At 42.7% G+C, this 14,912-nt stretch overlaps 2 protein-coding genes across 18 annotated transcripts in view; one reads left to right on the forward strand and one right to left on the reverse strand.

Moving 5' to 3' along the window:
- Positions 1 to 3,141, forward strand: part of LOC128343247 (neuronal acetylcholine receptor subunit alpha-7-like) — a 158,539-nt gene extending 155,398 nt beyond the window's left edge. For all 14 annotated transcript variants that reach the window (XM_053291999.1, XM_053292006.1, XM_053292001.1 and 11 more), the window contains one exon: positions 1,905 to 3,141. In XM_053291999.1, the coding sequence (XP_053147974.1) occupies positions 1,905 to 2,426 (522 nt within the window). In that variant the 3' untranslated portion in view covers positions 2,427 to 3,141. The remainder of the gene's footprint in view (positions 1 to 1,904) is intronic.
- A 389-nt stretch (positions 3,142 to 3,530) lies between these two features.
- Positions 3,531 to 14,912, reverse strand: part of DNAH6 (dynein axonemal heavy chain 6) — a 353,767-nt gene continuing 342,385 nt past the window's right edge. For all 4 annotated transcript variants that reach the window (XM_053291993.1, XM_053291992.1, XM_053291996.1 and 1 more), the window contains 5 exons: positions 13,274 to 13,459; positions 10,795 to 10,867; positions 7,130 to 7,281; positions 6,648 to 6,870; positions 3,531 to 4,128 (listed from right to left, as the gene is read on the reverse strand). In XM_053291993.1, coding sequence (XP_053147968.1) covers positions 4,025 to 4,128; positions 6,648 to 6,870; positions 7,130 to 7,281; positions 10,795 to 10,867; positions 13,274 to 13,459 — 738 coding nt within the window. In that variant the 3' untranslated portion in view covers positions 3,531 to 4,024. The remainder of the gene's footprint in view (positions 4,129 to 6,647; positions 6,871 to 7,129; positions 7,282 to 10,794; positions 10,868 to 13,273; positions 13,460 to 14,912) is intronic.

Consider the following 14,912-nt stretch of genomic DNA (forward strand, 5'->3'; position numbering starts at 1 on the left):
AACATATTGCACATACTGAAACTGCTGCTTCCCCTTTAAGAAATTAAGAAAAATTAAGCTTGTCAGCAGTCTTGATGACTAAAAAAGAGATTTGCAGCATTCATGCTTTGAGCACAGTATCCCTGCCTGCCTGCTGAGTTGTCCAGGGTGCATTGTCCTGGCGTTCCTAGTTTGGATGGTGGAGCAGAACCTCCAGATGGGTGTGGAGTCCTCTTGAGGCAGGTGCCCTTTCAGAACCAGAAAACCTGGTCATTGTTATCTGCAGCAGATCACTGAAATTATTTGATTTAACCAACCATTTCACAGTGATTAGCACCTTCACAAATTTTAATTTTTTAGATGTACTAGACTCTTTTTAGAATGCCATTCAAAAATTTTTACAAAAATGTCAGGCATGCTTAAGAAAGAGGTTGCTTCTGCTATGACTCATAACACACATGTGGAGCGTGTTTTTCAGGTTAGGGGTCTAATAGAAAAGGCTAGAGGTCTGCACGAACAGTTTGGTGCCAAACTGGTTCTCCTCAAATGGGGCCGGTTTGGAGGATTGATCATGGATCGAACTGGGGGTGGTTCAGTCTGTGGTCAAACCGAACCAAGCCTGTTTTGGGTGGATATAATGAGCAGCTGGGGCTAGTTAAGATCTCCTTACTACCCAGTGTGGCTGCCGCTTGCACCCCTGCTCCCACCTCAGCCCATATCTGAAGTGTGTGCGATCCTCCCTCTTTTACCAAACCACCCACTTGATGGGCAGTAAGAAGACATCTTTAACTACCTTTCTTGCCACCCACTCCCTGGCCACCCTTTCACAGGAGCCAGCACCCCCACACCTTTACTTGTAAAGGGGAATCCTAACTGGATTCCTCTTCACAGTAGCTGCTGAACCACTGAACCAGTTCACTCAAATGGACCAGCCAGTAGGGGCTTGCATGGAACCGGCTGGGTCCGGTATGATTCAAGTCCGAACTGGACCTGAACTGGGCCAGTTTGATTCAGCACTCCCTCAAACCCCACTCTGGTTAGAGTTAGGTTTGGCGAGTTTTGGTTTGGTAAATTTATTTATTTTTTTACACTTACCCCCTTCGGGGGAGTTGTCTGAGGCGGTGTGTGTGTGTGGGGTGTCAACAGAGGTTACCCTCCCCCCGCTGGCCTCCTTTATTCCCGACGCCTCCTTTATTCCATTTTGGAGGCCACCATACCTGTGCAATAGGCCTCTCCGTGACCTGGGTCATTCCCTTATTTCAGGGATAAGGGAGGCCAGAGGGAGGAGGGGGAACCTCTGTGGTCCCCCCCCACCGCCTCCTCAGACAACTCCCCTGGAGGAGGTAAGTGTAAAACAAGAAATTTAATTAAAAAACAAACAGCAACTTGAGAACCCCGGCGGGGGGAGGGTTCAGTCCAGGTTCAGACCAAACGGGGTGGTTTGGTCCGACCCCGAACAGTCAAACCTTTTTGCACATCCTTACCAACTGGTTGGTTTGGCTGAACCGGTTCAGCTCAAATTCAATTCCAATTCAAGTCAAAATGCATTTTTTTGGTTCGTGCACATCCCAAGAAAGGGCTAGTGGAAGCACTGGCAATAGAAGAGTTCTGGCCTCTTGACATTTTTGTTTTACTCTATAACAGGGGTTCACAACCTGTGTTACTCCAGATGTTGCTGAACTACAATTCCCATCATCTCCAGCCACAATAAATTGTAGTTCAGCAACATCTGGAGTACACTAGGCTGGGCAGCCCCTAATCTATAAGGAATCATCTGTGGCTTCTCATGTGAAACTTTACAGAAAAATAAAAATTATTTTTGTGAATTGCAGCATTTCTCTGGTTATGCCTGTAATTAGTGCTTGTTGTAAAGTTAGTCCTTCAAATCCTCTATGAAATGCATTGACAGTGTCTCTGTTTTTCAGGTCCGTGTCATTCTGCTAAACTGGTGTGCTTGGTTTTTGAGAATGAAAAAACCTGGGGAGAGCATAAGGCCCCTTTCTTGCAAATACAGCCATTCTAAGCACCAGTCAAGTGTCAGCAGTGTGGAAATGAATGTCTTACCGGGACATGAATCTAGTAATGGCAATGTGATCTACAGTTACCACGCCATGGAAAACCCCTGCTGCCCACAGAACAGTGATGTGGGCAGCAAGGGTGGAAAGGGTCCTGGCTCTTCTCCGGAAGATACTGAACTTACTCAAAGGAAAGCTTTAATGGACACTATCCCCGTGATTGTGAAGATCCTGGAAGAAGTTCAGTTTATTGCAGCCCGTTTCCGAAAACAAGATGAAGGGGAAGAAATCTGCAGTGAATGGAAGTTTGCAGCTGCCGTCATAGACAGATTGTGCCTCGTGGCATTTTCACTGTTTGCCATCATCTGCACACTCACAATACTAATGTCTGCTCCCAATTTTATCGAAGCTGTTTCAAAAGATTTTACATAAAAATCTCAGAAATGAACAGAAGAAAACCCAACTGTAATTAGAGATTATGAATTGATGCCATTAATTTTGCTAAACAGTGTGATTTTAAATGGGGAAATGTACTTTCTGTGCTGATTTCAACGGTGGAAAGGAATTGGAATGAGTTTCAACGTCCGATTATCCCCCACCCACCCCACATCTGTTAGAGATTATAGGAACAGGATTAAGTACCTGGCTCTGTTACTTGTTTCTTAAACAGTGTCTTCTCCCTGTTCTTGTGTCATGATTTCTGATAAGTATCAGACAAGAAACCAAGTGTACAGCATATGTATTATCAAGTAAATAGTAAAGTATGTGTATTATTAAGAAAACATTAGTGAACATTTTGCTGCATTGGTAAATCCTTCCTAGAAACATATTCTTTGCTAAAGATGTCATTTTCAATATTTTGTTTTGGCTCTTTGCTTGCCACAGATTTTATCTATGATAATGGAGCACTCCCACCTTGAATGATATTGTTAAGTTTCAGTTTGCCAAATAAATGGCAGGTTTCAGCTTTTATCATCATGGTGACTGAAATATATTTTTTAGTCGATGATACTGTCAAGTCAATGCTGTGAACATTTTCTAATAGGTTAAACATGTTTTCAGTGTCCAACAGGTAAAGTTTTTCTATTACCAGAATTGCAGCAAAATGACAGATGATAATAAATTTAGATACTTGTTTCTTCCCTAACTTGAGTGTTTTGCTGCACAATGCAACCCTTTGCCTTTCTATTTGTTTGTATACAATTCAAATTTCCTTAAATCACAAACATCAGTCTAATACTTTCGGATCCTAATTTCTTAGAATGTGCACTATAGTGCATTCTACTTACACTATACATGCAAATAAGCAGGTTTATGCACACGCATCACCTGCTGAGTTGGGAAATATGGGAGTATTTAGATGTGTATCTGAATGTACACCAAAGCTAGATGCATTCTATCTGCACTGTTATTTTGAATGGGATGTGCATTCACATCCCATTTTCCTACTCTGAAAGCAGATTGTTTTTTTGCAAGCTGCCAAGTCATCTTGATGATGGAGTTAAGGTTTTTTTTGTGTGTAAAAATAATATAAGCTTTCTTCGTGAAGCATTTATTGTCTTAAAGTTTACAGATAAAACAGAATTGGCAGTTCAAAGACTGGCTGCCCACATTTTTTCCCCCAGAGAACCTTTTCCTATTAGAAACAATTTGCAATCGTGTAGAAAATGAGATATAAAAGGGTACAGCAAGGATTCACAATAAATTACCATTCTAATGCAAAGCATGTTTCTTTGCCTGAAACATGTGCATACTGTAGGGATATCACTGATGCATAAAACATAAGAGTAGCAAGTGAATAAATGACAAGGAAAGAAAGCGGCGGAAAATGAACACTACATCCAGCTTCTTTATAAAGTCTAATACAAATTTTAAAAATCAATTTGAATGGAGAGATGGCCTTCTGCCAGTATTGTTATAGCATACCAATATTATAGGCTTGACACTGATGCAATGCTACAATCCGATGCCTGGCAAACCATGTAAGGACAACGTAGACCGCTTTCTGCTGGATGGCAACCATACCCCACTTAGTCATTCAGCTGGCAAAGCAATGCAGACCCTTTGGATATCCAGTAGTCACTTGGCCTATTTGAAGGCAACAAGACGGTAACCACAAAATTGGTAGAATGACCTAGTTCAAAAAAGCGAAGCGAAAGTTGATAATTCTGCCAAATGCCACAGGTTCCCCAAGCACCCAAATACAATCCCAACAGAACACAATTAATACAATTAAACATATATAAAATAATGAAACAGAGAATAAAACCAGGGGCATAACAAGGCTAGAGTGGGCCCAGAGACAAAATTTTAAAATTGGCCCCTTGCTGATATACACACTCTCACTTCATGTGTGACTTGCCTCTGGGGGGGCCCCTGGTTATTGTCAGACTCATCCTGAGCCCCTGGTTATTGTCAGACTCATCCTATTCTCCAGGAGCCCTCTTAACGTGTGAGTGGTGGAGGATTATACTGTGGTCCGAGTACCTGTTGCTGCAGTTTTTCTCCAAAGGCCGCCCAAGACACCTATAGCAGGGGTGTGTATTCAGGTTGGGATGACTAGAAATGCAATGCCTTGGACCTCTCAGTCTCAGTCAATATTATGAACTGAACACAGTAAGCATGAATGAATCCTGAGTGGGCAGCAATCCATATAGCCTATTAAGGTCTCCTTTGTTTCTTTGAGTTCCTTTCCTCTAGGTGGCAGCAGCAAGAAGGAAGGGCAGTTGGGGTGGGGTGTATGGGTGAGTGGAGAGCAAAAGATGGTGTGCACTGATGATGGAAAATTGACACTAGAGACTCTCAAATCTTGAACTCAAGCACATTCTAGCCAAAGTGTCCCATGAATTGAGTTTCTTGACAGACAGAAGTCTCCAATCACAGAGCCACAAAGTAAGGGATGTACAGGAAATAAAAAAGAAAGACAACATGTGTGCTCACTTCATTCTGTCATGTTGTCCCATCAAGAGGGAGGGGAAAGGACTGCTGATCTGTGCTTTGTGCAAAAACACTGGCTGAGATCCTGTGCAAGGCAAAACCGGTGGCTGGCACACGACCCAAGCCGCTCCACCGTTGATGGCATTATACACAACAGCGCTGTTTCACTCTGGGGTAAAGTTGTGCAAATGCATTTGTGCAACATGCTGCCCATTGGAAATAATGGGTGTTGTGTTGTGCAAATGGATTTTGTTAAAGCATTATTGTGCAAAACCAAATATGGTGGTTACATGGATATAACCGCTTGCCTTGCCCAGTACATGAAACATTATTTATAGTGCTGTTTAAGAATTTTAATTCCAGCACTGTTTTCCTTCAGTTTTCCTTCCTTGGATTTGTATATCACCAGAGCATCTTATTTTAAAACCAGTTTTCCCCAGTTGTGAAACCGCTCTTTCTTCTTTGTACTCTCATATTATTCTGTGCCTGTGAGACTGCATTTGTTTTTGAAGGCTTGTGATGCAGTGGTGGTGGTGGTGGGTGGGGGAGACTGAAGCAGCTCATTTGAAATCCAGTTTCTAATACCGATCCATCACCCACCCAAATTAGCCCTTGTTGTTCCAGCCTCTTATTCAGAGGGTGCAAATGGGAGATTGAGGGCTTCTCTTTAGCAACTGCCAGGGACAGAATCTGGGACTTTGTGCGGGGAAAGCATGTACTTTACCACTGAGTTATGGTCCTTCTGCAGGTCAAAGGGGCAGAAAACAAAAACGGAAAAGGCGAAAAAAAGGTCTAGAGGCACACACAGTCTATGGTCTCTTTTATCCACTATCATTTTAGAATGTGGCTTTGGACTGCATTTTTGATTAGAAATTGTTGACTATGAAATTGTTGAAGCTGCATCAAAAGTTGATTCTCTAATAGACAAGTCCACAAGAAACAGCAGAGCTGTTGTGAGAAACAAAGCAGAGCTTAAAATGTTGCTGTTTTGAAAATTTAGGAAGAACTAGGGATACAATCTGATTGAGATTCCATTTATTGCAGTGGCTGATATCCAGACTTTTACTGCTGAGTAGTCCTATTGAATTTAGGTAGTCTTTTAGACTATTCCCTGAGTAGTACTATTCAGTAAGTTAGTCGGAATGTCAGTCAATGAGAGCTATTGAAGCGTGTGTTTAACATTCTCACCAAAATCAAGAAGCCTTGAAAGTGGGTAAATTGGCTGGATTTTACTTAGAGATGCTGATGTTGCCAAGTTTTGGAATTCCTTGGCTTGGACTAGAAACCTTGATGATTTGTAATGCTTGTTGTATTCAAAATGAGGCTGTTGCTGCTCCGGCACCAGCGGCAGTGTGGGAGAGAAGGGTCGTAGTCTCTTTTCACCCACTCCTCCTCCTCCTCCCCCTCCCTCCCTCCGCCACTAGCTAAGGGAATTTGGGAGGGGTGTGTGTGTGAGTGATGAGAATATTTAAAACTCTCAGAAAAATGGTTTTTCATGCACTTCCTGCTTTTGCTCAATTGCCAGTGCCAGCTGAGTTGCCAGCTGTGCCTGGTAGGGTGCCCATCTCTAATTGTGTTTATTACTGAACTACATTCTGTAGTAGTTCAGATGTGTTCCTTTCTGGGCTCTCCACCTATGTATTTTTTCTTTCATGCTATGGGTAAAACGAATTAAAGACATTGACAGGAGGTATATAATTTTAAGGAAACGGTTACCTGTGGTGGAGAGTGTTCCTGCTCTGGCTCCAGTTTTATAGAGTGGTGCATGATACAATGATGGGCTTGCTTCATAATTTTGATGGGGTTCAAAATGCACGACTGGCAACACTGCATTCATTTGCCTAGGCAAGGCATCTTCTATAACCATCTCGTCATCATCCCAGCGGCTGGCATCCATAAACATCCCATGGACCAACACACCATCTTCAGGAGAGGGTAGCTGCAAGAAATATCAAGAAGTGAAAAATCTAACAGAAAGGGAGCTGAATAGTCAAAACTGATCAATTGGCAATAATATTTCATTCCATAGGAATATATAATTGTGTGAGATATGGCAAAGAAAGAATAACAATAAAAGATAATTCTGAGAACTCAAAAATATGAATATGAAGACTGTTTCTTGCTGGATGACCAAAAATATAATATGAAGAATGTTTCTTGCTGAATGACCAAGTGTTGATCACAAACATATTCAATACCTGGAGATCCATTGGCAATGGTTGTCCAAACAGACATGTCTTCGAAGCTTCCGCCACGTGAACCTGATCTCGATAGACAGGGATGACATTATAACTAAAACTAAGCTCATCAATTGGCAAGTTATATTTTCGAGCGTGATTTTGAAGAGTTCCTGACAAATACAAAATGGAAATAGTTAACAAACAAACAAACACCCAGTCATTCAAGAAACACTGGGTGAAATAGTAGATAAAATTTAGGGTGGCATTTATGGAAAAAAGAAATGTGTCATCACAGTTACTACTAAAGATTAAACAGTCCCTTGAGAAGAGTTTTAGCTGACGATTTAATTTTCCAAAACTTTCAAAGACCTTTCTTAGAACACTCATTCCATCACCATGCTGAGGCAACCATATTTCAAAAGAAATGAGGCAAACATTCATAATAAATGATATTGATATTGATCAATATGGGATATTTTATTTAATATTTTATTACTCTAGTTAATTTAGAATACAAAATATAATACAGAAATTTGTTCTCATAAACTTTAGTACTTATAATTAATTTTTGATGGAGGCGCTACTTTTTAAAATATTTTCTCTCTTTATAAACAAATATTCAGATCCAAGTAAAGGCTAGACATGAACAGACATATTCTTCCATGTATTTATTCCTAACTGGATGGGGACACAACTTACATGAGAGTGCCTCTAAAAAACAAATAAATGTGAAATCCCAGGAAATGGCAAAGGGAGCTTGATTCAGCACCCCCTACCACAGGGCCTTCCCTTCTCAACGATTTGGTTGAACCAGTTCTCCAAAGAGCTGCATCTTTAGTGGTTGTGTCCAGTCCAAATTCCAAAGAACAGTTCTCCAAGTACCACGGTGTGTCTCTAACTCTAGCCTATGTCTAGAGGCAGATCTGGTGGGAGTGAAGGCCAGAGTTTGGATGGCCATACTCAACTACTGGTTAAGATTATCTCTCATCCCACTGAGTTTAGCCCCCCTAACACTACAGGACAACTACCAGTCCACCTGGAAATGGACATTTCTGACAAAAATGTCATCCCTGGGGCTCGCCTCCTACGTCCCATGGGCTACAGACAGGCAAAAACAACTCAACGGCCACAGAGTGCCAAACTAATTTAGTCAGTGTCCCAGATACATTGCATCTCCCGCTGTATACCTCATGCAGCTGGAAGATCCCAAACACAGAAGGGTCTTCACCCTAGCCCGCTGTAGTGCCCTTCCTTCAGCTGTGCTAGAAGGCAGATACAGGAAGACTCCCTACTCAGAATGCGTGTGTTCCTGTCCTGTGATTCCGGGCCAGTTGAAACAACAGAGCACGTCCTCCCCCACTGCCCATTCTACAGAGGCATTCGTATCACCCTCCTCCTTCCACTATTAATCAAGTCCCCAGGTCACTCAAGCCAATTCTACATCTCTCTCCTGCTTACTGATTCCAACCCTGCTATCACACATAATGTTGCCAAGTTCTGCGTGGCAGCATGTAACATTCATCTGGTCCCGACAGACAGCAAGAACTAAGCAGGCCCAACACAACACATCATCACACAATTTAGTTTAAAACCCCATAGCATTTTATAGTTTTACAGATTGATTTAAAGATTGTAACTACTTAAAGCTTTTCTATAGTCTCACCCATTTAAAACTAATTTTACCCATTTTAACAGCAGTTTAAAGATAGCTTACCACAGTTTAACAGTTGCTGTATAACAGTGTATAGCTTTTAGCCTCACTACTCTCATAGTTATGTAATCTACTCTAATGTAATCTACTTTATGCTGGTCAAAGACGGTAATGAAAATTGATTGAGATTAAGATGATTAGTGGTTGTGTCCATTGAAAAGAGCTACCATTCCCACAATCCACCACACTGGCCAGGGTCCTAAAGGCCATTTAAAAGTGCATTTCAAAACAGAAGCCACAGCAAGGAGCAAGTGGCCAGGCAGTTGGATTCAGCCTCCAGAAGAGGACATTACACTGCAGTCCTTAGCTCCAGGTAAGGGAGGGGAATGAGGAGAGGGCAGTGGGAGGAGAAGGGGAAGGGTCTGACATAATGTCCAAGAAATGCCGGATTCATTTCTTATTGCCTCTTGACAGTTGCCTCTTGACTCTGTCTCTGTTGGGTCTCTGTTGGGTCGAATTGGAATGAATCTGATATTTTTCGCTGTGCTACTATCATATAAAATAACATATCCTTTGTGGTTGGAACAGCATTCCTTACATATGCCAACTAAAATGTTTTTGAAATTTACTACCATGTTATGCTTTAAAATCTTATTTATCTCCATTGTTACCCTCCTCCATTTCATTAACATTTTGAATGGTGGAAATGTATTCATTGGTAACATTTGTTAATTGCTTTTCCACCAAAAGACACCAAAGTGATGAACTAATCCCTATCAACCAGTTTAAGAAACTGCAACAGCAGCATTTCAATAATTCAGTTTAAAATGACTGAAAATATAAGAAGTCTTTGCTCTGCACCTCAAATCTAACAGCAAGGTGGCCTGGTGGGTTTCTCTGGCAGCTGCTTCCAAAGCTGCAATGAAGAACCAAGCCCTTCCTCAAGTCCTACAAGACTTTTAAGGGTTCATCTTAAATTTAGAATCCTCTTTCTTTTGGGTAAATAAAGGTATCGCATATATTTAATTGCTATTTTTAAAGGGGGTTGGTCTTAAATTCATAGTCCTCTTCTATTTGGGTAAATATAGTAACAGCCAGTAAGTGAGGGCCATGGTTAATGTGGTGGTGGCTGTGATAGTTAGGTCCAGCAATTTCTGCCCTGTCCCCATAACCCTGGTGCACAATACATGCCCTCTGACCCAGGGTTTCTCTGAAGAAGAATGCATTATAGACATAGAGGCTATTCACACGATGGGGCGAAATCGGGCTAGCGGAGGCTAGCCCAATTTCGCCCCATCGTGTGAACCACCAGGCTCGGCTGTGAGCCTGGTGGTTCTGAGGCGGGTAAGCCGCCTAAGTACCCCGCCCTAAAACCAGGTTTGTGGAGTGGGTTTTAATAATAAAACCATTATTAATAATGGTTTTAATAATCATGAGTAGCCATGGTATGGCTCCACGGCACGGCTACTCATGAGGAGACCCTCCGGATAGGAGGTGAAAAGCCACCTCCCGGCTTCGGGGGTCTCGCCAGCATGCCCTGCGCACTCGCAAGCATGCCCCTGCGTCTCGCCAGCATGCCCTGCACACTTGAATGCCCCTGCGCACTCGCTTAGCCCGCTCTCCCCGCAAAACCGGCAAAAGTGGGTCTCACTGATTGTGAGACCCACCTCATAGAGTGACTCGGATGCTAGTGCTGGGTCTCAGAGATTAACTCCAGCTGCAATTCAGGAATGCAATCTGCTAAACAAAATTGGGACTTCCCTACTGTCAGCCGTGGGAAGAGAAAGGACCCCTGGTGCCTGCCAGCTCAAAGCATGAGAACTCTACAGTGTGAAGGTCCTGTGCATGAGGAGCTCTAGTTTACAGTTTGCATTCCTGCCTGCAATCCTTTCTGTAATTTCAGATATTCAACGTTAGCCCTGTAAAATATTGTGTGTGTATGTTTAAAATATGAATTATTTTCTAGCTCTAGGAAAATATTTGTTCCACATGTCAACAGCAATTGACAACATTAATGCTTAATAATATTTACCTGTCAAAAATCCTTGGGGGAAAAAGAAACCAGAGATCCAGAACGATTTAGGTTTGCCTCTTTTGAGCCAAAACTGAAAAAGAAGTTTGGTATATCTTAGGTATGAAATCTGACACCCCATTTAACTTATTAAATTAAGAACTGGCATCACTTCATCTGGACTGGTGGGCAATAGCATTGGGTTTGGCCTGAATCCTACTTCTCCATCTAAATGGATTTCGCTTTTTTAGTGTTTCATTCCTGTTGGCCCTAATTCAGAAAATCTTGAATGCAGCAGGAAGCTGCTCACTGAGGGCTATGTTTATAGACTGCACAGATTGATTGACTGACTGACTGACTGGATTCTTTCATGCAGGTTAAATGCTGGAGATAAAGCAGCCCCAGGCTCCCTTTAACCATCTTCTTCTTCCAGTAATACAGTGATGTCATGAAAGGTGGGGAAAGGGGGTCTAGCCTAAATTCATGTAGCTCTGCTCCCATCCCTCTTTGTATCGGATCGGTTCCAAAGCCAGGGCTTCAGTCAAAATCACTTTCTCATGCTGAGCAGCCTGTTGGGGCCTTTGTTGACTCATGTCAGCTTTCATATGGTTCACCATCAGAATATTAGTTTCAAGGCAGGTCCACTCCGTTTGCACTTACAGAACACCAGCACTTCATTATTTCAATTGTTGGATTAAAACTGTGCAACTGCCGTAGTTCAAGCCTGAAATGATCAAGGCTGGATGCCAATGCAACTATCAAACAATGGCAATAACACACAGGGGGATGGAAATACATTTGTTAAGTAAACAAGGCATAAACCAACCTTTCTCCCCTTGGGAAGACAGATCTGTCCTATATGTAGTCAGTTAATCCAAGTGGGAGCAGCAATAATGTCATTGCTCTCAACTTTGCATTAAGGAGAATGCCAGATGCGGGTAATATTGGCTTCACTTTGCCAAGCCTGAAGGAGGAATTGTTCCCTGGTTTGTTTGTTTGCTACTAGTCATAATTTGGCCCTTATTAATTCAAGGGAGAAGGGAGCCAAGTTGCAAGAAACAGAAAAGGCTGGCATTCTGCAGGCTCTTTCCCATTATCCCCCTTTCTAGCACATATGTATTTTAAACGGCCTCACTTCCCTGATCTCTCATTCCTCATACTGCTTGCCTGTGACCTTAACACCCTCAGTCATCTGGAGGTTTCCTGCACCCACAAATGACTCTGCATACCTGTTTCTTCCTCTCATGCTGGGAATTTCCTCCCAAATCACCCAAACAGTGCCCGCCTCTCCTTCCTTCAAATCCCTTCTCATAACCCATTTCCATTACACCTTTGGTTCAGGCCCTTAAGTCTTCCATCCCAGACTGAAATTTTATTTTATTTATTTGAATGAATAAAGTGTAAGTACCTACAACCACTTATTCTTTTCCACTTAACCTTGCCCGTCTTTCTTTCATCCCTTTGTCTCCTTCTCAATAGAAATTTGCATTGCATGCTTTTTGCTGCAGGAACCTCTATTTTTCCTTGTTATACACTGATTGAAATAATAACAATATGGAAATAATAACAATATGGAGCCAGCGTGGTGTAGTGGTTAGAGTGCTGGACTAGGACCGGGGAAACCCGAGTTCAAATCCCCATTCAGCCATGATACTAGCTGGGTGACTCTGGGCCAGTCACTTCTCTCTCAGCCTAACCTACATCACAGGGTTGTTGTGAAAGAGAAACTCAAGTATGTAGTACACCGCTCTGGGCTCCTTGGAGGAAGAGTGGGATATAAATGTAATAACAACAACAACAACATGTGCCACTCAGATAATGGATCTCCATACCCTGCAAGGCCTTCCTTCCTTATTCTTGGTTGTCCAGTGCTTGTTAAAAAACATTTAAGAACATCAGAAGAGCCTTGCTGGATCAGGACTGAGGCCTGCCTACCTACCCTAGTGGCCCACCGTGGCCCACCAGAAGACATGCCCCTTCTCCTGCTTCTAGTCTTCTACTCTGCAACTGGTATTCGGAGGCTCTGAACATGGAGGTAGTCTAGAGCCATCAGGACTAGAAGCCATTTTGCTTTGCTAGGTGTTTGTTTAGGGTAATGGTTCATTCCTCCTTTTTATGATGTATTCTGTCCAATGCTACTTATCACTTCCTTGTTTCTTTTCTGTTTCTAGCTGCCTTTTAGTGGCATTTATTTTTAACTGTGTAAATGTTTGCTTATTAGTGGATTGACTGTATTCTGCCTTATTTTGTACGCCACTTTGGGGGAGGGAACTTCTGGGGCTGAAAGACGGGGTGGGGTATAAAGACTTAAACAAAACAATAGTAGTGTATATCATTTAGATGGATGTCTTTGGGGAAAATGATTCAGTTTGACGGATGAACTTGGGCTTAGTTCTCTATTCACTTTCCTTACAAAACCTAATCTTCACTGTTGAAATATTAACTGCAGCACTGAAACATAAACTCACTATATCCCTTAATCAACAGCACTTATACTTACATCTACAAAGGCTGTCCTTAACAAGAGGTCTTTCACCCATCCTCCTAAAGGTTTTAGTGATGGGTATGCGGCATTCGCCCACAGTGCTGGAACCTGGTTGTTGAGAAAGCTGTGGTGCACTCTCTCCATTTCTTCTGACATCACTACAAAACCCGCAATGGCTTTGTTGAGTGTTTCTAGAGAGATCTGAAAGTTAAACAACAATGAGTATGTTTCACCTTTTCATTAGAAGAAGAAGGGAGTGGGTGGGGGGGAGAACACAAGAGCAACTCTGTCAGTCCAATGGCTTTCTATCTTTCCTGGCTCTAGAAAGTGATGGTTTCTATCTAACAGTGAGAAAGAGAGGGAACAAGCATGGAAGCACCTCAGCACTCCAGTGCCATTTCTCTACACGGCAGGACACAGAGTTATTCAGCCTGACTCCCAACTCTCTTAGTAAGGAGCTATGATCAGAGTTGCTAGGTTTCTGCCTGGGACACTGCAGTGGGAGGTTGTGCCACCATGGCACAGCCCACCTGTTCCCTGTCCAACCACTTGCCACCTCCCAACTCTTCTCTGTTGGTCCCCACATTTGGTGGAGAAGGATGAGTGGAAGGGCCAGAGCCAGAAAACTCTCGCAGTGCTAGACAACCCCTGCACCCTGACTCATCCTCTTTTCCACAGGTAAAGCAGGGCCAATCAATATGTTTGACCCTTGCCTCATATTCTCTCTTATACCACAATCCTCAACACATTTACTGGGTCACGAAGCCCATTGGTTTCAATGGAACTTCATTTGGAGCAAATGTTCTCCAGATTACTGGGAACATCTCCAAAGATCTGGCTACCAAGCATTACAATCTTCAAGTATACAGGGCACAACCCCAGCAACATTTATACGGGGACCCATTAAAAATGGAATACCTATCTGTAAAGGCAACACAAGGTATGGAAACTAGTCACGCAATTCCACTTCCTTGACTGAAAATGGTTTAAACAAACAAAGGCAGCAAAACCCTCTTGACTGGAGATGATCTATAATCAAACATGACACAACCAAATGTGCTGAGAAGCAAGGGTGAAAATTCCCTGTCAGTAAAATTATATGCCTATAAAAACAGTGAGATATTCTTAGAGCTGTTTTCCTGTTTTGTCACCCTTCTCTTCCAAGGTTACACAGCATTTACAGCAGTGGTTTTAATAAAGATTGATAGTAATTAATTTTAAAAAGGCTACATGCTACCATGCCAAAACCTTAAGGTTGCAGAGAACATTGTGAAAACATGGCTGCATTCTAGAAAATGAATGTTTCTGAAATGCAGCCCCTGTAATAAGATGTAGCAGAAAGGGACAACTTCTGTAACCATAGATATATCCTGCTCCAAGCCCAAATTGTAGTGCTGGGAAAAAGCCAGGTGGAAAGGACTTGCATTCTCCAAGTTGTAGGTGAAAAGGAGTTGCTGGAAAGATAGACTCAAGTGACGGCAGAATCAGCAGCGTAGGGAGGCTGGCGGCTGCCTGTGTGTGGCCGCTGCGGCCCCCTGACCCCATGCCCTGCATCTGACGTCAGACACGGGGGACGTGGTCTCCCTCCCCTTAAAGGCATGGAGAGACATTCCGGCTGTGCTGCCAATGCAGCGCAGGCCAAGCTCTCTTCTAA

Source organism: Hemicordylus capensis, chromosome 2, assembly GCF_027244095.1.
Source record: "Hemicordylus capensis ecotype Gifberg chromosome 2, rHemCap1.1.pri, whole genome shotgun sequence".
NCBI lineage: Eukaryota > Metazoa > Chordata > Lepidosauria > Squamata > Cordylidae > Hemicordylus > Hemicordylus capensis.